Source organism: Schistocerca cancellata, chromosome 1 (genome assembly GCF_023864275.1).
Source record: "Schistocerca cancellata isolate TAMUIC-IGC-003103 chromosome 1, iqSchCanc2.1, whole genome shotgun sequence".
In the NCBI taxonomy this organism is placed as follows: domain Eukaryota; kingdom Metazoa; phylum Arthropoda; class Insecta; order Orthoptera; family Acrididae; genus Schistocerca; species Schistocerca cancellata.
Genome location: NC_064626.1, coordinates 266957145 through 266983488, shown reverse-complemented (window position 1 = coordinate 266983488; position 26344 = coordinate 266957145). Strand labels below are relative to the sequence as shown.

Sequence of the window (26344 nt, the reverse complement as noted above, 5' to 3'; positions counted from 1 at the left end):
TTCCTGTTTCTTAACATTCTCTTTTCTTCATTATCTTCTTAAGAGGTTATTCTTTCCACTTCCTGCAAACATTTCCCTCCCCATCAACCACATTCATAGGAAATTATACTTAGTTGAACTGTGAAAATAAGTTTAGTATCATAAGAATGGTTTAAATGTAAATGCGAACATTTTTGGTTGTGCTTTACTACAACTTATTGATATCAAATGAAACAAAAAGTTTACTGTTGCCGGTCACTGTTTATTTATTACCACAATGTGTTTTGACGGTTTAAATATATGAAATGTATGTGTTCTGTTACGACTTTGGACTAACCAGTGATACTGTCTAGCGTAGAGAGAGAGAGAGAGAGAGAGAGAGAGAGAGAGAGAGTGGAGGGGGGGGGGGGGGGGGTATTTCAGTGTGGAATAACACAACACATACCTGCCGTATTAAGACACATAAATTGATCTGATGATGGAAGTTTAAACCTTCACACATGTTGTAATAAATAAACAGAGACAGACAACAGTAAACTTGTTGTTTCATTCAATAAGAATGGATTATTTTACACTACCCAGAGAAAAGAGTTGAGGCATGACAAATTGATGCTTTGAGTCTGACTGTCATGCATGCTCACAAGGCATAATTAGCACTGCATTGTAATTGAGAGAAAGAAATCCAAGTTCAAGTCTCAGACTGGTACACAGAACTTCACTGCCACATACAACTGTCACGTCCCGGCACAGGTCCCGGATACCAACACGGAGTCGGGCGAGCCTGCGTAGCGCAATCAATATCTTGATGACAATTATGGGTTTGTGGTTCCCTTTAACTAGCCTTTATTACGGAGATGAGAGGGAGTAGAATCTCCTGGACTGTCTAAGGGCATGTAGGAGGTGTACATACATTAGACATTACTTTCAATAGGTAGCGGGTATGAGGGGGGAATTGGCAGCATTGAACTGTCAAAACAGTAAGGTGAGATTTCTCTTTTAACACAATTTATTGAACTAATATCACAAAGGACACGTGAGGTGTCAGACCCTTCCTCTTACTCTGTACACTTCTATAGATTCAGCCAGAATCTCCACTTCTCACTCTATGTCGGAAACGAGTACTCACGAGAACTACCACCTTTGAATTCACTCTTCATATAAATAATGGACCCTTGTCGTATCTCACAGGAGACAAGCACCAGCCAGTGGCTTGTTCCTTCTATTGCTGAAACTAACTGTAGAGGCTACTTGAGGCAGAGACAAACTGTCCCTGTTCAAAACTATTCCAATGCAAAACTTCTACTTAACTGACAGTTGTAGTTGCTTCCACCAGAGCATCACCGTCTTCTCGTAGTTGCAGTTCCTGTAGACTCATCAGTAGCGGCTGCTACCTTCTCGATGCTGCCAGGCCTCGTCTGCTTGTGCCCTCTTCAACTTCTGCGACGACTCTGCTTCTTGCTGCTCGTGGATGCCCTTAAATACCCATTTTGAAGGTCTGTCCTGCTCGGACACAGCCCTCGCATCCACTTTCTCTAACTTATTTTTCGGTCTTCCCGGACATTTCATTGCTGTGGATCTATATTGGTTTCGATATGTCCGGCAGAGTCCCGGGGCGGAAAGTTCCTTCTCGCCCTCCAAGGTCCGGGAGACGCGTTGTCCGTATCCTCGACGTGTTTACTAGCTCAGGCTATTTGTACTGTGTGACACTTTCCCTTCCGTGTCTGCGGAACTCCGGGTTTCGCTGCGCGGCGTCCACGTAAGATATACTGGCTGAACCTTTACATTATGCGTTGCTAAGAATAGCTATGTCATTTTGTTAATTAAATCCTATGGGGACCTGACACCTCCCCCCCAAAAGTACATTAATGCGCACTATCAAAGTGCTGTTAAGACATCAAATTGTTACAATTACTTTTTTTTTAATCTGGAAGAGAAACAACTTTACATCACAGTATTACAAAAAATAGTCCTTATATTACCCTGAAACAAAATGACTACTTGCTACGTTCTATTGTATATTCTTTATAAATACTCTGTCATCCGCATCTCGTGGATGCCTTTCATAGATTACTATTTCTTCGTCTCTGTCTCTTGATCTTACAGGTAGTCTAGATGTTTCAGTTGCATTAACTACAGTTGTTCTTACACAAATCGAGCGACAACAGCTCCCTCCTCCCTTCTCATCATCAAACAACTTCTTGTATAAATATTTACAACAATTACACTTCACACAACACAGAAATACAATGACTATGATAATTAAACTTAATCTGATATACGTAGTAATTGAATATGTTTGGATTCTTTTCTCTCACTCTAATTCAATTTGTTCCTTGTCTATGAATTTACTAATTTCGTCCAGTCTTTTACCTGCTACTCTTAAATCATCTAGATTGGAAGTGACATGCTTCAAAGGTAAATCAAATCTTATTTCTGACTCATTAATTTTCGTTTTCACTTCCTCACAACAATCTAAATTAATATCTACATTAGGTATAATATCTTTCCTAGTATAATTTTATTATTCCTCTCCCCATCCTGTGACGGATGTGAACTGCATAAAATCATCATGTCTTCCTCCTTAGGTACTATATACAACCATTCATTGGTACTTAACCGAGTCCATAAACTTCGTTCAAAGGAAATCATTTTCTTAACACAATTAGTTGGGATCTGTGTATCTTGTAGTAACTTCACAGTCCTCTTGGTCATACATTGATATTAGGCCAAATGTCTGTTTACGTATTTTCCTATTCTTATGTATTTCCTTACATTCTAAATGCTAATAGGATATCTTAGCATATAACTTTTTAGAGCTATCTAACAGTAAATATTCTTTTTCCAGCTGTATGTAAGTAAACTGTCCTGTGCCAGCCGTTACTTCCACGTGTAGTGATAACATCTTATATAGATTAAATTCCTTATTTTCAATTAGGGGTATATTAATCACATAACCTAATACTTCTTTGGTTACAAATACATCCAAATCCATAACTTTTAAAAGTATATACCCATATTCTTCTACTAGAGGGATGGGAAATCTTACGTCTCTTAAGTTGTCTTGAATTAATCTTAAATTCTGAACAATTTACACTGGATTCACGATAAGAGGTGCAAGGATACCCTTCTGTGCATGAACTATGACACTTACTAATTGTTCATATTGCACACCTATCTCATTAAACAAGCCTTGCAACTGTAGGAGCTGCTCATTGATTGTCATGAATGCTGCCATCCGTCTCAAACCATGATCAGTTGTTTTCAATGAATAGGTGATAAATTGTTCCAGCTTGGCCATTCCGTTCTTGAGCAATTGCTCATTCGAACTGATTGATTCTACCGTTCTATTTAGACCAGTCAGCGTGGCTCTGACTACAGCCAGCCTTTATCAGGTGAATTTCTATGACATTGTCCGCTTCTCCAAGCGCTTGAAAACAGTATGACCACCCCACGCAGATGACAATCCAAATTTCACTGGTCTGGGCACCATGCTGGGTCTGTGAGCGAAATTTTATAGCCTAATAATATGGCTTCAGCCTGTTAGCATGTACTTTTAATTATTGCTTTCTATGCGTTTTCAATACTACATTAGGCAAATCTACTTCCACTACTTCGTAGGGACCTCTAAATTGGGAATCTAGTTTCTTCGATTTTCCGTGTCTTACGGTCTCGTCATGTACCAGCACTCTGTCACCTACCTTTTAAAGATTCGGGAATTCTCTGTCTTGTCATAGTAAGCCTTGTTGGTTAATTTTGCCTCTTTTACTTTCTCTTGTGCTATCCTATGTGCTTCCTGCATTCTTGTTTTGAACTGGTCTACATAATTGTCATAATTGTACCCTATTGTGGCTGTCTCTTTCTGTAAGATTCCTGGTACATTCACAATTCTCCCAAACAGTAACTCAAATGGATAGTATTAAAAACAAATGTACTGTAAGGAACCCACTTATCCCAATTGCTGTGGTCCTCGTTTATAAAGTGCCTTAAGTATTCCACTAGTGTTCGATGCATCCTTTTTAACGCTCCGTTAGTCTGGGGACGAAAAGCAGTGGTCTGGATCTTTTTGATTCTCAATATTTTACATAATATCTTAAACACTTGACTCAGAAAGTTTGATCCTTGATCTGTTAACAATAGTGATGGAATTCCATATCGTAATATAATTTCTTCAACGAATTTCTCAGCTATTGTATCTGTGTCTTGCCTCTCCACTGGAATAGCTACTGTGAACTTACTTGAATCATCCTGAAATGTTAAAATATATCTTTTACCTCCTGTTGTTACATCTAGAGGACCAACTACGTCCATATAACACTTCCCAAACACAATTTCTCCCATGTCTGTAACAACTAATGGCATCTTTATCTTACTCTGCGTGAACTTATTTCGCTGACATTTATCACGTGTTCTAATGTATTGCTCGACATCACCTTTCATTCCTTTCCATGAACCGTATTTCTTTAAATGTTCTAGAGTTCGGTGAATACCTTGGTCTCCGCCTAGTGGATTATCATGTACCTCCTTCAAAATTTCGGCTTTCTATTCCTCACTTAGCTCTGCCTCCTCTTCCTCTAACTCATTAATCTCGGTTATCATTCTTATTAGCTCTTGGCTTTCCTTCGCCTGTGCCTCTTCGTCACTTTGTCTCAGTCTGCTTAATGCATCTGCATTGGCGGTCAGTCACCCTGGTTTATATATAACTTCATATGAATACTCTTCTAGTTTTAGCCTCCATTTTAATAAAAGCGATGATGGGTCTTTCACACTGAAAATCCAAGTTAGTGGCTTATGGTCTGTGACAATTGCAAATTTTCTCCCATATACATATGGTCTGAATTGTTTTGTTGCCCATACTAATGCTAAACACTCTAGCTCAGTTGCTGAGTAATTCCTCTCTGCTTTATTTAATGACCTTGAAGCATATGCTATTGGCAAATCGCTTCCAATCTTCCCCTGAGATAAAACTGCTCCAATCGTGTCACCACTAACATCTGTGGTAATAACGGACGGTTTCTCAAAATCGGGATATTGTAATATGGGGGGATTGATTAACTTCTCTTTTAACTGTTCAAACGCATCTTGCAGCTGTCCTCCCCATTCATAACTTTCATTTCCCTTCAGCAATTTGTGCAAGGGTGCTGCAATCTTACTGAAGTCCTTCAGAAATTTCCTATAGCAGCCTATTAATCCTAGGAATCCTTTTAACTCTTTTTTGGTTTTCGGTACTGGGAACTTCTTCACTTTTTCTACGTTCCTTTCATCCGGCTGTACCCCTCTGTCTGTGATTTTATGACCAAGAAATACTACTTCTTTACGCAAAAATTCACACTTAGCTGGCTGCAACTCTAGCCTGTGTTCCCTTAGTCAATCGAAAATTTCCCTCAATTTTTCATTGTGTTCCACCAATGAGCTTCCATAACAAATTATATCGTCTAAATACACCAAGCACTTGGTTCCTTGTAACCCCGTTAGTGCAACATTCATTAATCTCTGAAACGTACTGGGTGCCCTTTTAATCCCAATGGAAGTCTCTTGTACTAATAGTGCTGATAATTGGCACTGAAAGTTGTTTTCTCTCTGTCCTGAGGGTCCATTAATATCTGATGGTAGCCACTTGCTAAGTCTAACATGGAAAAATACTTGGCCTTTCCTAACTGGTCCAGTATTTCCGATATATTCAGTATTGGGAACGCATCCCCTACTGAAATCTCATTTAACTTTCTGTAATCCGTCACCAACCTGTACTTCATTTGCCCACTAGCATCAATCTTCTTTGGAACTAACAATACTGGTGTGTTTCAGGGACTCTGACTTTCCATAATAATATCATCAGCCAACATTTTCTCTATATGTTCCCTCAATATCAGTTTCTGTGCTTCTGGAATCTGATATGGTCGAACACTGATAGCTTCGCCTTTATGCTCAGGCAGTATCGGAAGGGTATGCTTTACTGTTTCTGTAAAGGATAACCTGTCCCCCTTTAAATGAAACACATCACACACAATTTCTGCAACTCATGCTTTTCTTCTTCGTTTAAATGCTCCATCCGTAAAGCTTCTCGGACCTGTAAGCTGCGGGTCCTATAACTTTTTGCCTGTTCGGCGCGTCTTGCACTCTTCGTACTGCGGCTTCATTGCATATCTTTTCTGCCACTAATTGTATGGAACTTAAATCACATTATTTCTCTCTTGTATAGAGTACACTAATGATACACTTCCCTTATACGCTTCATACTATCGCTTCTGGAACATAAATACTCTGTGTTATCTCTTGTTTCCGTACAATAATCTCTTCGCCTTCTGAAATAGCTTCGTGTCCCTTGACGCAAATTCTCATAACTTTCTCCTCCCTTGGTCTGATTGTTCCACTTCTGTCACGACTTTCGCGCTCCTGGCTTTGCGCCATCCCGCCTGATGGCTGTCTCGGCCCGTTACTCTCACCGACGACACTCTGGTCCTTTAAATTTTTGTGGTGCGGCCTATAACATCGTTTCTTCCCACACTTTCCATTTGTCGGGTCCTTACCCTTCTGATGCGCATTTACCTCTCTCATGCTTTGTACTTCTCTTGGTTCCTTTGTTGCTTCCTCTTCGGGCACTGCTAATAATGGTGTTGTCCATCCATTTATTTCTAACTTTCTGTTTCTGTAATCAATGACATATCTGTTCCCTTGCTTAACACGTGAAATGTGTGTTTCCCCAACACAGTTTCGACTATTCTCAAAGTTAATATCACAGTACCAAGTGAACTTACTGTACCATTTGTTACCCCTTTTAACCTCCGCACTTGTGCTCTGTTAACTGGTAACCCTGGGATCATAGCTTCTTCCTTAATTAGACTAATATGTGCTCCTGTATCTATTAAAAACTTCAATCCTCTACCAATTTCTTTGTAATGAGTCGTCATAACATTGTTTTCTGCCTCGCAGTCTATCACCCTAACCTTGGGCCATTTGATGGTGGTAACATGTGACTGCTCAGTATCCCACCTCCTTAGTTTCCCGAAACCACTTTCTTTTTTCCCGAGGCTACTCCTACTTTTTCCATACATTGGTATGCGGTATGTCTGTATTTATTACATATAAAACACTTGGGGGTTCAGCAGTCCATCGCCTTATGCCCACGTCTCTGACATTTCTCACAAGTTATAATTGTACTACACTTAGTATCTGTATGCCCTGACTCATCACAATTATAACAAAAATTCTGGAACCTCCTAGCTTCCTCTGCCCAAATGGGTGTCTTTACTCATCATACTTTACTAATCATCTTTGGTTTCCTAATTTCTCTAGCAATGTGACCCTTTTCCCCACAATTATAGCATTTTTCTCCCTAGTTATTTCTAATTTCTATCTATCTACGAGCCCCTTTATGAAATCGTCCCTTTTCTTTCATCAATAGCAGTGCACTTTCCTCCAGCTGTGCTATTTCTACTGCATCCCCAAGACTTATTTCTTCCCCTCTACTGCGAACAATTGTCTGTATTCTATCATTTACTAGTCCCTGAATAAAGCATGCACAACCTAGTGCGTAAACCAATTCTAATGCACCTTTCAGCTGTGCCTTCTCTGTTACTCGTGTTACGGCAACTCTGAATGATTTGGATAGCTCGTCTATTCTATTACCCCAAGATGCTACAGATTCTCCCGAATATTGCCTTGCTTGGAACATGCGTAGAAATCTATGGTTCTCTTATCCGAATAATTCTCTTCCAATATGCTTCGAACCTCCGTCCAATTATTTGTTTGATCCCTCACTAATAGTTTCGACCTGGCCTCCCCTGTTATTTTGGACTTTACATATTGGAACAATAACTTCTCATCCTCACTTTAAACAACATCGAATGAAGCATTCAAATTCTCAATGAACTCATGCAATTCCCTTTGGTTATCCTCAAAAACCTTAGGAACTAAAACTAACACATCTTTCGCACTTATGCCACTCTTATCACTACTGGAGGACATCATTGTTTATAATTACAAAGGACCTTATTACTACTTCGACACGCTGTCTTGCCTGTGTCTGCTGCTTGCTGCTGGGCCGCTCGTCACGTCCACTGGGCTCTGCTAGGCCTCCCTATTGCTGGCTCTGCTGCTCGATCTCTCGCTGGGCAGCTGGGCTCCTCTGGTCTGCCGGGTCTTGGCCGCTGCTACTCGTACGGGCCTCTTCTTCTTGCGGTGATACTCGATGGTACAACTGTCTGCTGCTCCTTATCTTTCCCCCACTCTGGTATTATGGATCTACACATATACGGCACCACTCCACATCTGATACCAAATTTTTTTTATTTTTTTGCATCCTGGCACGGGTCCCGGATACCAACACAGAGTTGGGCGAGCCTGCGTGGCGCAATCGGGACGTTGACGACAATTATGGGTTTGTGATTCCCTTTAACTAGCCTTTATTACGGAGGTGAGAGGGAGTAGAATCTCCTGGACTGTCTAAGCGCGTGTAGGAGGTGTAGATACATTAGACAATACTTTCAATAGGTAGCGGGTATGAGGGGGGAATTGGCAGCACTGAACTGTCAAAACAGTAAAGTGAGATTTCTCCTTTAACACAATTTATTGAACTAATATCACAAAGGACATGTGAGGTGTCAGACCCTTCCCCTTACTCTGTGCACTTCTATAGATTCAGCCAGAATCTCCACTTCTCACTCTATGTCGGAAACGACTATTCACGATAACTACCACCTTTGAATTCACTCTTCATATAAATAATGGACCCTTGTCGTATCTCACAGGAGACAAGCACCAGCCAGTGGCTTGTTCCTTCTATTGCTGAAACTAACTGTAGAGGCTACTTGAGGCAGAGACAAACTGTCCCTGTTCAAAACTATTCCAATGCAAAACTTCTACTTAACTGACAGTTGTAGTTGCTTCCACCAGAGCATCACCGTCTTCTCGTAGTTGCAGTTCCTATAGACTCATCAGTAGCGGCTGCTACCTTCTCGATGCTGCCGGGCCTCGTCTGCTTGTGCCCTCTTCAACTTCTGCGATGACTCTGCTTCTTGTTGCTCGTGGACGCCATTAAATACACATTTTGAAGGTCTGCCCTGCTCGGATGCAGCCCTCACATCCGCTTTCTCTAACTTATTTTTCGGTCTTCCCGGACATTTCGTCGCTGTGGACCTATATTGGTTTCGATATGTCCGGCAGAGTCCCGGGGCGGAAAGTTCCTTCTTGCCCTCCAAGGTCCGGGAGACACGCTGTCCGTATCCTCGACGTGTTTACTAGCTCAGGCTATTTGTACTGTGCAACACTTTCCCTTCCGTATCTGCGGAACTCCGGGTTTTAGTGCGCGGCGTCCGCGTAAGAAATACTGGCTGAAACTTTACATTATGCATTGCTAAGAATAGCTATGTCATTTTGTTAATTAAATCCTCTGGGGATCTGACACAACCATCTGAGACTTAGACATTTGTTTTCTAAGGAATTCTTTAACTGTCCTGAGATTCAGTCAGCTGTGTTAACACAACAGTGTGTTGTGTGAACATTAGTGCACAGATACACAGTTCGCACGATAAATACAATAAACTGCATTTGTAACTGTGCCAATGAACTGATGTAAATGTTTCACAATTCAAGCCCATGTGTCCTCTAAAATGAACACAACAATTACTCTTAGGTGAATGAGTGTTGTTCTCAGGTGTTACAGAACCAGTAGTAGTATAATCCTGAAAAGAATGAAATTACAATGACTTACTTGCAATGTCTTTGGGACTTTTGATGGAAAAACCAGACCTGGACAATCACAAAGTCTGACATTTGATGTGAGGTAAATAGTTTGGAAGTGTTTCGTGTGACCTGGGGTCCTAGAAACACTCACCACCTGAAATATTATACAAGTCCTTTATTTTATACAATCTGCACTGTTACTTGCATTACATGAGATCATTATCAATATAGAAAATACAGTAAGATAATTATTACTTTACCTTTTTTCCCATTATGGCATTCATTAATGATGATTTCCCCACATTTGGTTGCCCTATACAGCCAATAGTAAGAGCTCCCTCTCGATACCTTACATGTTCAATATAGCTCGTGTCTACCTTTTTCATCTGGGGGAGAAAAAAGGAAAAATATCATTTATTGGATTTATTTATTTCAGTTGTATGAAATGGATTGCAACAGGATTTCATGTGAAAAACAATATTTTCATCAACTTACTTCCACAGTTTCTTCTATTTCTAAATCATCACATTCGTACTCTGTTTCCATCTCCTCGGCGATTTTACTTTGCCAGGAACTAAGGTCAACTACAAAGAAATACAACAGAATCTGATACTGATCCAGAACTTTGACAAAAATTGTCATTGTACATTAATATGATTCATTTCCATTTCCCTCCAAGCTCTGCATACCAGAAACTACCACCTCATTCTGTTATGTGAGTAATATTGTATCATCCCCAAGTGTTGCTGAAATAACATGAGGAGCCTAGATTCCAATCTAAGTGGAACACTGTGGATGCAATATTTAATAACAAATGATTTTAAGAAAGACAACAATTCCTCTTATACAGGCAGCAATAAGCATTCTGAGCTCCTGAGAGCTTGCTGAAGATGCAAGATTTCAAATTCATAGTAAATTGCAATGTTCAGATATACAATTTATTGACTTTTTACAATATCTCTGAAAGTCTTAATGGTGTCAAATAATGCTTACAACTGAAAAAAGTATCAGAAATTCACATACTTAATTATCTTACAAAGCAATACGCATATCACCATGCATTTTTAACATACTAATTAGCTTCATTATTAAATTATTAATTATATTCATATTTTGTGAGCAGTCACTATGAAAGGAAAAATAAGTGAGGTATAATGAGACAACACAGACGTAATTATTGTCTTGGCATCTCCAAATGATGAAATGAACAATAGACTATTTAGCCAACAAGTACATTTTATTCTGCCACTGAGCAGTTTTTCTTACTGAGGATGCTTACCAGCATTACTGGATTCTTGCGAACTGGAACAGTAATGGTTAAATTAAGATTCATATTGTGACCAGTGTGATTAGGAGTTTAATGTCTGACTTCACAATGAACCACCTATCTACATAATTGCGTTAATCCTTCAAAACTGTTCCACCAGTTTCCTGCCACAATTTTGAGTTTCAACATAAGTCAAACAAAAGATGTTTCAAACCAAACACACTACCTCAAATTTGTTAATAAAATTAATTTTATTTTATAGCACCACTGAAACACAACAGTTATTAATTCAGTGTATTGATAACTGCTGTGTTTCAGTGGTGCTATAACACTTATATTTCATAATTAATTTTATTACCTGACAGTACAAGGTATATTTCAAGCCAAAAGGATAACTGAACTTGTCTCATATTTTACAGCTTTGAATAAGATACTCAGGAAAGCAGACTCTGATTGTAATAAGATCTCAGTCAACAGATCTGTGTTGAGTGCAAACTTTTCACCAAGAGCAGCTCCACCAGATATCAGCTGTTGAATAGTTTTGGGCCTCAAAAGTAGGATGAGTACCAGAGTTAAAGGATGAATGTGATGTATATATTGGAAGTCGTAATGAATATCAGTTATAAATAATATTATTTTTGAAACTTCCTGGCACACAGTTTTAATCTACCATGAAGTTTCATATCAGCCTACACTCCGCTGCAGAGTGAAAATCTCATTCTGGTATGTTATTTTTGAAAAGAACAGGTCTCAGGTAAGACTGAAGCATTGCACATCTTGTTTGTCTGATTGATTACTGTCAGCTAGTTAACTTCCTCAGAGCTGAGAGAAATACCACCCGGCTTCCCTGATTCATGCATTGGCATATCAACTGATTAAACTGTTTGATTTTTATAGAAATTGATATTTCGCGCTGCTGGCGCTACTATCCCTTTCTTGTAGTGTATTTTTGCCATCGATTTCGCTTTGGCCGGCCGCGAGTCAGTTGCTCATCGCGAGTTCGGTTATTTAACTCAGAGACCAATCACATACTGAACCTCTTACTGAGCTGTATTACCTAATGCATCTTTCTCCTCTAGTATGAGTTTCCTCCTACTTATAAATCTAGATACTATCTTTTTAGTCCAGGCACCCTTATTATCAACTACATCTTTTGTTACTATACATTTCAGTGTCCAGTACACAATAACAGCGCCATAGCAAGAGAATGGAAAGGAAAGGAGGAGGAAAAAAGGAGAAGCATTCAACCTGAATTTAACTGTTTCCAGAACTGAGCACTTCTTCCATGTCCACTGATTCCTTTTTCTTTGTAAGTAAGTTTGTTTTACACTGCAGAGCCGCATCACACTTAATAAAATGAGGGGGCACCCAAGTGAATTTTACGTATTGGGAAGTAAAAATGGAAGATTAAGGTTTAACATTCTGTCAATAACAAGGTAATGAGATATGGAAAACAAGCTTGGTTTTTTTTCGAACTGAAACACCCCAAAATTTTTCCCCCTGTTGAAACTTTCAATCATTGCTTCTTTGCTGTAAAGATGGCATTGTGTGTGTGTGTGTGTGTGTGTGTGTGTGGAGGGGGAGGTAGATTGCATCCCTGCCCTGTTTTATGCCCTTTTTAATCCAGGCACTTTGTTCTTGGTCTTCCAGTCTTACTCTTTCTTCTTGCACATATCGCATATTACCTGTCTTTCCCTATAACTCACTACTATTTTTCTCAGAATTTCAGACATCTTGCACCACTTTACACTGTCAAATGCTTTTCCTGGGTCAACAAATCCTATAAATATGTCTTGATTTTTGTTGAGTCTTGCTTCCATTATCAAGTGCATCATCATGAATGTCTCTCTGGTGCCTTTATCTTTCCTGAAGCCAAGACGATTGTCATCTAACAGATCCTCAATTTTCTTTCCCATTCTTCTGCATATTATTCTTATCAGCAACTTGGAAACATGAGCTGTTAAGCTAATTATGTGATACTTCTAATGCTTATCTGCTCTTGCTATCTTCGGAATTGTGCAGATTCTGATAATCTAATGGTGCATCCTGAGTGTCATAGATTCTACACACTAACTCAAAAAGTTTTTTGATTACCATTTCCGCCAATGATTTTAGGAATTCTGATGGAAAGTTATCCATCCCTTCTGCCTTATGTGATCTCAAATCTTCCAAAGCTCTTTTAAATTCTGACTCTAGTACTATCATGTCATCAGACAATTCCTCCACCTCACACACGCCTTCAATGTACTCTCTTTACCTTTCCACTAGCTCTCTCTGCACTTAACAGTGAAATCGCCATTGAATTCTAAATGTTGCTGCCTTTGCTTTTAATTTTACCAAAGGTTGTTTTAACTTTTCAGTAAGCTGAGTCAGTTCTTCCAAAAACCATTTCTTTCTCAATTTCTTCACATTTTTCCTTCAGCCATTTCATCTTGGGTTCTCTGTACTTCCTATTACTACGTTCCTCAGTGTCTTATATTAGAGTATTCCTGAATCTCCATGAACATTTTTATACTATCTTCTTTTGTCAATCAACTACAGTATCTCTTCTATTACCCAAAGTTTCTTCACAAATTACCTTTCTTGTATCAATGTTTGTCTGTATGGCATCTGTGATTGGTCTTTTTGGAGATACCTATTCCTCCTCCAATGCACTGCCTAGTTGGTACCCCTTATTGCAGTATCCATATCTTGGGCAAACTTCAAATGTATCTCATCATTCCTCAATACTTCCACGTCCCACTTCATTCCACAGTTATGCTTCAGGACGATTCTCTTGAAATTCAGTATACTTTTCACCATACCTAAATTGTGAGCTGAGTTTATATCTACTCCTGCATATACCTTACAATCCAATATATGATTTTGAAATTTCTGTCTGGCCATGATGTAATCCGCCTGGAATTTTCCCATGTCTCTGTGACTTTTTCATGTGTAACTACTCCTCTTGTGATTTGAGAGTATTCACTGGAATTTACTGCAGACTCATTCCTACTATCAAGCCCATATTCTCCTGTGATCAATTCTTCTACTCCTTCCCCTAAAACCACATTCCAAGCCCCTATTACTAGTAGATTTTGATCTTCCTTTACATACTGAATCATCTGTTCAATATCCTCCGCCTCTTCCTCTTCTACTTGTGATGTTGGCATATTTACCTGAGCTACTATTGTCAGCACTGGATCCTGTTGAATCTGACGAGAACAACCCTGTCACTTACCTGTTCACAGTAACACAGTCTCTGCTCTACCTTCCTATTCATAATGAATGCTACTCGCGTTATGCCATTTTCTGCTGCTGCTGCTGATGATATACTATATTCATCCGACCAGCAATCCTTACCTTCTTTCCATTTAAATTCACTGATCCCCTCTATATATAGATTGAGCCTTTGCATTTCTCTTTTCATATTTTGTAGCTTCCCTACCATATTCAAACTTCTGACATTTTTCTCATGGTCACTTCCTCCTTGGCAGTCCCCTACCAGAGACCCAATTGGCAGACTAATCTGGAATCTTTTGCCAAATGTAACATGCCGGGCTGAATCCTTGTATTAGCGCCACTTAAAGTTCACGTCACAACCAGATGTAGTGAAACATTTCCTCACCCAGTAGATAGTGCGCAGTGTTCCTGATCTACCTTGCTTTGCTTATTCAATATTGTCTTCTCGGTAGCCGCGTCAGTCTCACCTAAATCACACTGCAATTAAGAAGCCAGGATCCTAGATTATGTTTTCCAAAATCAAAAGTCAAGACCGTATTCATTGTTGAACACTTACGACAACCACAGTGCGATTTATTTGTTATCACTCACACACACAATATTCATGTGACCAGACCTCTGACACTTAGTAATCGTCACATTAGGAAGGTCAAAAACTTCCAGTCTTTAACAATGTTCACAATACGCGTTAAATGTTCAAAGCCAAATACAATTACACTTTTTTGGTACAGACCGGAAAAGTTAAGCTTCTGTTTCAAGTATTGTCACATCACATTCTGGCACCAACTTGACGCACTATGAGGCTGAAGGCCACAGAATCTGTAGTCGGAATATGAGAAATGAAAATGAAAAAAAAAAAAAATAAAAAAAATAAAAAATAAAATAAAAGTTCATTGCTTAACTAAGTTACTGAAGAAGTGTGAAACCAAAACAGGATAGCAGTGGGCAACCCTGCTTCATTACACAATGGAGAGGACACTTTTCTTAATTACAGTGCAGAAGTTCTGTGGGTACACCAGATTTGTCTTTAATACAGCGGTTTCCGTTGCCTTATTCATCCTTATGCTGTTAATCATCGCAGATTCTTCCACCTTATAGGGGCAGTTTCCCACCTGAAGGGCAAGAGGGTGTCCTGAACCTCTATCAGCTCCTCTCATCGCTGATGATTTTTCTCAAAGTTTCAGCTGTGGTGAGGGTCAACCTGGGACCCAGGACATTTGATTACTAGTCAAAGATGCTATTCCCTGGACTACAAGTACTAACTTACGATCCTGGCAAAGGCTCCACTGCTGTGGTTATGAACTATCGGAATACGTCCATTTACAAGTACTGCCACAGAGACCCCTTTTCAGAAATCCAGCAGGAGCTCCAGTCCCTCTACAGATCCCAAAGTCCATCCCAGAACCTCTCCCTCCTCACCCCCATATTCTGACATTCTACACGCTTCCTGAAGTACATAAACCCAACCACACAGGATGTCGCATTGTGGTTGGTTACTGTATGCCCACAGGGGGAGTCTGTGCCCTGTGGAGCAACACCTTCAGCATATTAACCATAACCTATCCTCCTACACAAAAGACACTAAGAATTTCCTCAACTGATTCTTCACATGTCCTATTCTTCTATCATCCAGCACCCAGCCCATCACTATCAATTCCACTTACCTCTACACTATATCCCGAATGCCTAAAGCTTGCCACTATTGACATTACCTTCCCATTGCCTGATTCCAAACCTACAACCCTCTTCCTGGTCACCACAACCAACCACTTCCTCATCACAATTACTTCTCCTTTGAAGGCACCATCTACAAACAAATTACTGGCACAGCAATGGGCACCAACTTGATGTGATCCTATGCCAACCTATTCATGTGTCAACTAGAGGAATCCCTCCTAACCACCCAGACTCCCTAACCACTCACTTGGTTTGGATACATTGACAACACCTTCACGATATGGACTGAGGGTCAGGCCACCCTATCCCATTTCTCGAGAACCTCAACATCATCTCCCCCATCTGCTTCACCTTTTCCTCCTCAGCTCAATGATCCACTTCCTTGATGTCAACCTCCACCTCGAGGATGGCTACATCTGTACCTACGTCCATATAAAATCTACTAACCACCAACAATATCTCCACTTCGACAGCTTTCACCTGTACGACACCTAGCAGTCCCTTCCATACAGCCTAGCAACCCATGCTGACTGCATCTATAGTGACAAGCTGTCCTTCTCGAAATGTGCAAAGAGTCTCACTGAGACCTTTACAGAGTGAAATTACTCTCCCCAACCTGCCCAGAAACAGATCTCCCACATCTTGTCCAACTACCCACTATAGAGCTCCAAAGGAACACTCCCCTTGTGACTTGGTACCACCCAAGACTGAAGCAACTGAGTCAAATTCTCTGCCCGAGTTTTTATTCTCTCTCGTCTGGCCCTGAAATAAGAAATATCGTCCCTACTATCCTCCTCATCACTCCCACAGTGCTACTCCATCTGCTACCCAAACTACACAACAGCCTTTCTGTCCCTATTCAAACCCTGCTCTCAACACCTTACCCCATGGTACACCTGCGATAGACCTAGATTCAAAATCTGTCCCATACATTCCTTCACAACCACCTCCATCATTCCTGTCACAGGCATCTCCTCCATCATCAAAGGCAGGCCCACCTGTGAAAGCTGCAACCAATGTGCCACATCCAAAGTGAGCATGACCACTAACAAGCTTTCTGCCCACATGAACAGGCACTGCTAAACTGGGGCCAAGAGACAGATGGAACACCCGACTGCTGAGCATGCTGCCCACAACAGTGCACTTGCTAATGACTGCTTCACAGTCTGTGACATCTGAATTCTTCCCACCAACACCAGCTTTTCTGAACAGTGCAGGTGAGAAATCTCCCTGCAACATATTCTTCATTCCCATAACCCACTGGCATCAACTTTCACTAGTCTCTGTCCTGATCCTGCATGTCCTCTTCCCCCTCCCAAAAAAGCCCTACATACACCTTCTATCCCATCAGCACACCTGCATAATCTTTTACCTTTCTCTACTCTACTCTACTCTACTCTACCCTTGTCTCTCCCTCCCCCCTGCCCCCTCCCCATGCACTGCCTTCCAATGCTGCATGCACCAGCCCACTTTCCTCTCCCCACTGCATCCCTGTACACTTCCACAACCAGCACTCGCATATTCCACCACTCCCATACTGCTTTCACTTGCCTTCCTCATCACACATCTCTTCTGTACATTCACTACTCATCCCAGCAAAGACTGCTGCACAGCTCAGGTGCATTCACAGTTGGGCCTTAGTACCCAGAGACGACAATGGCCATGCGTGTGCGAGTTACGGAATTATGCACATGTCTGGGTGGTTCTCTTTCCTTTTCTTTTCACCATGTGTGATGAAATATTTGTCTGATAGCTAATAATATGATTTTTTTCTGAATCATTAGTCATCAGACTTGTCTGATGCGTCCCACCACAAACTCCTCTCCTGTGCCAACCTTTTCATCTCAGAGTAGCACTTGCAAACTACATCCTCAGTTATTTGCTGGATCTATCCCACACTTTGTACAACTACATAGTTTTTACAGCTCCCTCTAGTACCATGCCTGTTATTCCCCGATGTCTTAACAGATATTGTATTATTCTGTCTTTTCCTCCTGTCAGTGTTTTCGGTGTATTCCTTTCCTCGGTGATTCTGCGGAGGACCTCCTTATTCGTTAGTTTATGAGTCCACCTAATTTTCAACATTCTTCTATAGCACAACACCTCAAATGCTTTGATTCACCACATTTCAAATGCTTTGATTCTCCTCTATTCCAATTTTCCTGCGGTCCATGTCTCAGTGCCATAAAATGCTGTGCTCCAAACGTACTTTTTCAGAAATTTCTTCCTCATAACCTTTGCTTGACACTAGTAGACTTCTCCTGGCTAGGAATGCCCTTTTTGTCATTACTAGTCCATTTTTTATGTCCCTCCCGGTACATCCATAATGGCCTATTTTGCTACCTAGGTTGCAGAATTCCTTAACTTCATCTACCTTGTGATCATGAATTATGATGTTAAGTTTCTCACTTTCTCATTTCTGTTACTTCTCTTTACTTTTGCCTTTCTTCAATTTACTTTGTACTCATCACTCATCAGACTGTTCATTCCATTTAACAGACACAGTAATCCTTTTCCATAAGCAGATCTTAACATTAAAATCCTTTCACCTTGAATTTTAATCCCACTTTTGAATTTCTCTTATTTTCATCACTGCTTCTTCGACATATAGATTGAACAGCAGGGTCAAAAGACTACACTCCAAACTTACATCCCTTTTAATCCATGTGCTTCATTCTTTGTCTTCCACTCCTACCGTTCCCTCTTGGTTCTTGTACTTATTGTATATCATCCATCATTCCCTATAGCTAAACATATTTTTCGCAGGATTTCAAATATCTTGGACCATTTTACACTGTTGAACACTTTTTCCAGGTCAACAAATCCTATGAACATGTCTTGATTTTTCTTCAGCCTTGCTTCCATTACCAATCGCAATGTCAGAACAGCCTCTCTGGTACCTTTACCTTTTCTAAAGTCAAACTCATCACCATGTAACAGTTCCTCAATTTTCTCTTCCATTCTTCTGTGTGTTATTCTTGTCAGCAACTTGGATGTATGAGCTATTAAGCTGATTTTGCGACAATTCTCGCACTTGTCAGCTCATGCAATCTTCGGAACTGTGAGGATGATGTTTCTCTGAAAGTCTGATGGTATGTCGTCAGTCTCATACATTTTACATAACAATGTGAATAATCCTTCTATGGCACTTCCCACAATGGTCTTCGAAATTCCGATGGTATGTTATCAATCTCTTCTGCCTTATTTGATTTTAAGTTTTCCAAAGCTCTTCTAAATTCTGATTCTAATACTAGATCCGCTATCACGTCCCTAGTGAACGCATTATTGTGGCCACGATAGACACGAAGCCCACGCCTACCACAGTAGTACAAGTTTATATGCCAACTAGCTCTGCAGATCATGAAGAGATTGATGAAATGTATGATGAGACAAAAGAAACTATTCAGATAGTGAAGGGAGACGAAAATTTAATAGTCATGGGTGACTGGAATTTGATAGTAGGAAAAGGAAGAGAAGGAAACATAGTAGGGGAATATGGAACGGGGGTAAGAAATGAAAGAGGCAGCTGCATGGTAGAATTTTGCACAGAGCATAACTTAATCATAGCTAACACTTGGTTCAAGAATCATGAAAAGAGGTTGTACACATCGAAGAGGCCTGGAGATACTGGAAGGTTTCAGATGGCTTATATAATGGTAAGAAAGAGATTTAGGAACCAGGTTTTAAATTGTAAGACATTTCCAGGGGCAGATGTGGACTCTGACCACAATCTACTGGTTATGAACTGTAGAGTAAAACTGAAGAAACTGCAAAAAGGTGAGAATTTAAGGAGATGGGATCTGGATAAACTGACAGAACCAGAGGCTGTAGAGAGTTTCAGGGAGAGCATTAGGGAACAATTGACAGGAATGGGAGAAAGAAATACAGTAGAAGAAGAATGGGTAGCTTTGAGGGATGAAATAGTGAAGGCAGCAGAGGATCCAGGTGGAAACCCAGTTATGAGCAAAGAAGGGAAAGCAGAAAGGTGAAAGGACTATATAGAGGGTCTATATGAGGACAATGTACTTGAGGACAATATTATGGAAATGGAAGAGGATGTAGATGAGATGAAATGGGAGATATGATACTGCGTGAAGAATTTGGCAGAGCACTGAAAGACCTAAGTCGAAACAAGGCCCCGGGAGTAGACAACATTCCATTAGAACTACTGACAGCCTTGGGAGAGCCAGCCCTGACCAAACTCTACCATCTGGTGAGCAAGATGTACGAGACAGGTGAAATACCCTCAGACTTCAAGAAGAATATAATTCCAATCCCAAAGAAAGCAGGTGTTGACAGATGTGAAAATTACCGAACTACCAGTTTAATAAGTCATGGCTCCAAAATACTAACACGAATTCTTTACAGACGAATGGAAAAACTGGTAGAAGCTGACTTTGGGTTGGTTGTTGCGGGGAAGGAGACCAGACAGCGTGGTCATCGGTCTTATCGGATTAGGGAAGGATGGGGAAGGAAGTCGGCCGCGCCCTTTCAGAGGAACCATCCCGGCATTTGCCTGGAGTGATTTAGCGAAATCACGGAAAACCTAAATCAGGATGGCCGGACGCGGGATTGAACCGTCGTCCTCCCGAATGCGAGTCCAGTGTCTAACCACTGCGCTGACTTTGGGGAAAATCAGTTTGGATTCCATAGAAATATTGGAACATGTGAGGCAATACTGACCCTACGACTTATCTAAGAAGATAGATTAAGATAAGGCAAACCTACATTTCCAACATTTGTAGACTTAGAGAAGCTATTGATAATGTTGACTGGAATACTCTCTTTCAAATTCTGAAGGTGGCAGGAGTAAAATACAGGGAGAGAAAGGCTATTTACAATTTGTACAAAAAGCGGATGGCATGAAAGGGAAGCAGTGGTTGGAGTGAGACAGGGTTGTAGCCTATTCCCAATGTTATTCAATCTGTATATTGAGCAAGCATTAAAGGAAACAAAAGAAAAAATCAGAGTAGGTATTAAAATCCATGGGGAAGAAATAAAAACTTTGGGGTTCGCCGATGACATTGTAATTCTGTCAGAGACAGCAAAGGGCTTGGAAAAGCAGTTGAACGGAGTGGACAGTGTCTTGAAAGGAGGGTATAAGATGAACATCAACAAAAGTAAAACGAGGATAATGGAATGTAGTCGAATAAAGTCGGGTGATAATGAGGGAATTAGATGAGGAAATGAGACATTTAAAGTAGTAAAGGAGTTTTGCTACTTGGGGAAAAAAATAACTGATGATGGTCGAAGTAGAGAGGATATAAAATGTAGACTGACAATAGCAAGGAAAGCGTTTCTGAAGAAGAGAAATTTGTTAACATTGAGTATAGATTTAAGTGTCAGGAAGTCATTTCTGAAAGTATTTGTATGGAGTATAGATACGAAGCCCACACCTACTACAGTAGTACAAGTTTATATGCCAACTAGCTCTGCAGATGACGAAGAAATTGAAGAAATGTATGATGAAATAAAAGAAATTATTCAGATAGTGAAGGGAGACGAAAATTTAATAGTCATGGGTGACTGGAATTCGTGTGTAGGAAAAGGGAGAGAAGGAAATGTAGTAGGTGAATATGGATTGGGGCTAAGAAATGAAAGAGGAAGCCGCCTGGTAGAATTTTGCACAGAGCACAACTTAATCATAGCTAACACTTGGTTTAAGAATCATGATAGAAGGTTGTATACATGGAAGAACCCTGGAGATACTAAAAGGTATCAGATAGATTATATAATGGTAAGACAGAGATTTAGGAACCAGGTTTTAAATTGTAAGACATTTCCAGGGGCAGATGTGGACTCTGACCACAATCTATTGGTTATGACCTGTAGATTAAAACTGAAGAAACTGCAAAAAGGTGGGAATTTAAGGAGATGGGACCAGGATAAACTGAAAGAACCAGAGGTTATACAGAGTTTCAGGGAGAGCATAAGGGAACAATTGACAGGAATGGGGAAAAGAAATACAGTATAAGAAGAATGGGTAGCTTTGAGGGATGAAGTAGTGAAGGTAGCAGAGGATCAAGTAGGTAAAAAGACGAGGGCTAGTAGAAATCCTTGGGTAACAGAAGAAATATTGAATTTAATTGATGAAAGGGGGAAATATAAAAATGCAGTAAATGAAGCAGGCAAAAAGGAATACAAAAGTCTCAAAAATGAGATTGACAGGAAGTGCCAAATGGCTAAGCAGGGATGGCTAGAGGACAAATGTAAGGATGTAGAGGCTTATCTCACTAGGGGTAAGATAGATACTGCCTACAGGAAAATTAAAGAGACCTTTGGAGATAAGAGAACCACTTGTATGAACATCAAGAGCTCAGATGGAAACCCAGTTCTAAGCAAAGAAGGGAAAGCAGAAAGGTGGAAGGAGTATATAGAGGGTCTATACAAGGGCGATGTACTTGAGGACAATATTATGGAAATGGAAGAGGAGGTAGATGAAGATGAAATGGGAGATACGATACTGCGTGAAGAGTTTGACAGAGCACTGAAAGACCTGAGTCGAAACAAGGCCCCCGGAGTAGACAACATTCCATTGGAACTACTGGCGGCCTTGGGAGAGCCAGTCCTCACAAAACTCTACCATCTGGTGAGCAAGATGTATGAAACAGGCGAAATACCCTCAGACTTCAAGAAGAATATAATAATTCCAATCCCACAGAAAGCAGGTGTTGACAGATGTGAAAATTACCGAACAATCAGTTTAATAAGCCATAGCTGCAAAATACTAACACGAATTCTTTACAGACGAATGGAAAAACTAGTAGAAGCCAACTCCGTGGAAGATCAGTTTGGATTCTGTAGAAATACTGGAACACGTGAGGCAATGCTGACCTTACGACTTATCTTAGAAGAAAGATTAAGGAAAGGCAAACCTACGTTTCTAGCCTTTGTAGACTTAGAGAAAGCTTTTGACAATGTTGACTGAAATACTCTCTTTCAAATTCTAAAGGTAGCAGGGGTAAAATACAGGGAGTGACAGGCTATTTACAATTTGTACAGAAACCAGATGGCAGTTATAAGAGTCGAGGGACATGAAAGGGAAGCAGTGGTTGGGAAGGGAGTAAGACAGGGTTGTAGCCTCTCCCCAATGTAATTCAATCTGTATATTGAGCAAGCAGTAAAGGAAACAAAAGAAAAATTCGGAGTAGGTATTAAAATCCATGGAGAAGAAATAAAAACTTTGAGGTTCGCCGATGACATTGTAATTCTGTCAGAGACAGCAAAGGACTTGGAAGAGCAGTTGAACGGAATGGATGGTGTCCTGAAGGGAGGATATAGGATGAACATCAACAAAAGCAAAACGAGGATAATGGAATGTAGTCGAATTAAGTCGGGTGATGTTGAGGGTATTAGATTAGGAAATGAGACACTTAAAGTAGTAAAGGAGTTTGCTATTTTGGGGAGGAAAATAACTGATGATGGTCGAAGTAGAGAGGATATAAAATGTAGACTGGCAATGGCAAGGAAAGCGTTTCGGGAGAAGAGAAATTTGTTAACATTGAGTATAGATTTAAGTGTCAGGAAGTCATTTCTGAAAGTATTTGTATGGTGCGTAGCCATGTATGGAAGTGAAACATGGACGGTAAATAGTTTGGACAAGAAGAGAATAGAAGCTTTCGAAATGTGGTGCTACAGAAGAATGCTGAAGATTAGATGGGTACATCACATAACTAATGAGGAGGTACTGAATAAGATTGGGGAGAAGAGGAGTTTGTGGCACAACTTGACCAGAAGTAGGGATCGGTTGGTAGGACATGTTCTGAGGCATCAAGGGATCACCAATTTAGTATTGGAGGGCAGCGTGGAGGGTAAAAATCGTAGGGGGAGACCAAGAGATGAATACACTAAGCAGATTCAGAAGGATGTAGGTTGCAGTAGGTACTGGGAGATGAAGAAGCTTGCACAGGATAGAGTAGCATGGAGAGCTGCATCAAACCAGTCTCAGGACTGAAGACCACAACAACAACAATGGTAGTGAAACATGAACGATAAATAGATTGGACAAGAAGAGAATAGAAGCTTTCGAAATGTGGTGCTACAGACGAATGCTGAAGATTAGATCGGTAGATCACATAACTAATGAGGAGGTATTGAATAGAATTGGGGAGAAGAGAAATTTGTAGCACAACTTGACTAGAAGAAGGATCCGGTTGGTAGGACATGTTCTGAGGCATCAAGGGATCGCCAATTTAGTATTGGAGGGCACCGCAGATGGTAAAAATTGTAGAGGGAGACCAAGAGATGAATACACTAAGCAGATTCAGAAGGATGTAGGTTGCAGTAGGTATTGGGAGATGAAGAAGCTTACACAGGGTAGAGTAGCATGGAGAGCTGCATCAAATCAGTCTCTGGACTGAAGACTACAGCAACAGCAGCAACAACAACAACAAACAACAACAACAACATCATCTCTTCCCTACTGACTCTGGTTTATTATTCTATCATGTCATCAGATAAGTCCTCCCCCTCAAAGAGGCCCTCATTGAATTCTTTCCACCTATTCACTCTCTCCTCTGCATTTAACAGTGGAATTTTCAACGTGAATTTCTGTCAGTAAACATCTCCTCTGTGTAGCAAGTATCATCATTTATCTTTTTCAAATTGTTGTTAATCATCCATATGACATACAAAAACTTTTTAGTCTTAGCTGTGGATCTTCTTTGACAGCTTCTATCTTCCTCTCTACATAAGGATATCAAATAGTCGAGCAGCACTGTGGAACAAGTTGTACAAGTATCTTATATGCATTCACTGCCCTTTTCTGTACACCTCTAAAAAAACAGATTACACAATCTTTCGGTAGAAAATATTCCATCAGGTGGCTGGAGGGGACAAAACTATTCACAGTTCAGATAGCAAGTTACTTACAAACACCAAGTAAAACTAATTATGATTGCTATTACAATTATTTTTAACCTGCTCTGGTTGCTGGTGTATTTTAAACTCCTGTTCGAATTCTTTCCCCCAAAATCTCACATCCTGTTTTATTTGGGATTTTTGTCAAGTTTGTATTCTGTCACCAGACAATAAGCCCCACTATCTTGGTCTTGAGTATGTTCTTTGTTCTATGCCCCCCCCCCCTCCCTTTTTCACCACCACCCACCTACTGAGAGATTTAGTGTTTTCCCATTACTTCATATTCATGTCTCTTCATTTGCTCTTCAACTCTGCAACATTATGGCCTCATAATTCATGATTTTAATTTAATTCATGTGTATTTTTATTAATCAGAACATACTTACTGGTGGATGTGCTTATTTAATTCACTGCATTCTTAGTGATATGAGCTACTTCCTAAATTTCCAGTTTTATTTTATTTGTGCAACCAGTTTCAGTATTACCTTATGCCATCTTCAGGTCCCCTGACCAAAGTGCAGGAAGAATCCCACCTCTGTACAAAAGGTGGAATTCTTCCCACATATCGATCATGGGGCCTGAAGATGGCATAATATAATACAAAACTGGTTGCACAAATAAAATAAAAATGGAAATTTAGATGACTGAAGGTGTTTTGACATGACCTTTCATTCCTTATACAACTTACTGATTATTCTCACACCTAACTACATTTCCTTTGAGGGGCAGATACCCAAACAAATCTGCCACACTCCCATGGGCAACAGCATGGCACCCTCTCTTTCTCTGTAGCCTCAACACTTCTCCCATTCACTTCAACTGGACCTTCTCAGCTAAATTAGAAACCTTCCTGGACATTGACCTCCACCTCTCTCATGGCTCCATCCATATTTCTATCCACACTAGTCATCAACAATGCCTACATTCTGACAGCCATCATCCCTCCTACACCAAAAATTCACTCCCATATAGTCTGGCCAACTGTGGATGGTTTATTTGGAGTGACAAAAAAATAATTCCCTTTCCCAGTAGGCTGAAGGTCTCACAAAAGCCTTTACAGGCAGGCACTATCCCCCAAACTTATTCCGCAAACAGATTTCCCACGCCATATCTTCAAACAGCCCTAATCCTCCCGTCACACCCTAAGAACAAGCTGCAAATGAGCACCCTGCTGCCCCCCTCCAATATCAACACGCAGTGGAGCAATTGAACCATGTCTTTGAGTATCTATCAGCGAGCCCATAATCCTTCCCACCCATTTTAAAGTGTTATTCTCCTGTCCACTCAACTAACCCAATGTACTGGTCCATCCCAATGCCACTCACACTCTCAATCACATGTCATGAATCAGACCCCTTTGGGAGACCAAACTGCAAGACCTACCAGCACATTCTATTCCGGTCCCATCACAGGATTATCCTATCCCATCTCGGCACAAGAACCTGTGAAAGTAGTCATGTCATGCACTAGCTCTCCTGCAATTTCTGTACAGCTTTTTATGTGGGCAAGACCACTTGAATGAATGGCCACTGCCAAACTGTAGCAATGAGCAGAGTTGGCCACCTAATAGTAAAACACACTGCTGAGTGCAGCATGCTGGGTTACAATGGCTGCTTCACAGCCTGTGGCATTTGGATCCTTCCCCCCCGCACCAACTTTTCT

The 26344-nt window shown here is 40.5% G+C and overlaps 1 protein-coding gene across 2 annotated transcripts in view; it reads right to left on the bottom strand.

Moving 5' to 3' along the window:
- The window catches only part of LOC126170959 (guanine nucleotide-binding protein-like 1), a 63222-nt gene that overhangs the window by 15209 nt on the left and 21669 nt on the right, over nt 1–26344 (bottom strand). For both annotated transcript variants that reach the window (XM_049920762.1, XM_049920763.1), the window contains exons 7-9: nt 10153–10241; nt 9918–10043; nt 9686–9811 (exon numbers count right to left, since the gene is read on the bottom strand). In XM_049920762.1, the coding sequence (XP_049776719.1) occupies nt 9686–9811; nt 9918–10043; nt 10153–10241 (341 nt within the window). The remainder of the gene's footprint in view (nt 1–9685; nt 9812–9917; nt 10044–10152; nt 10242–26344) is intronic.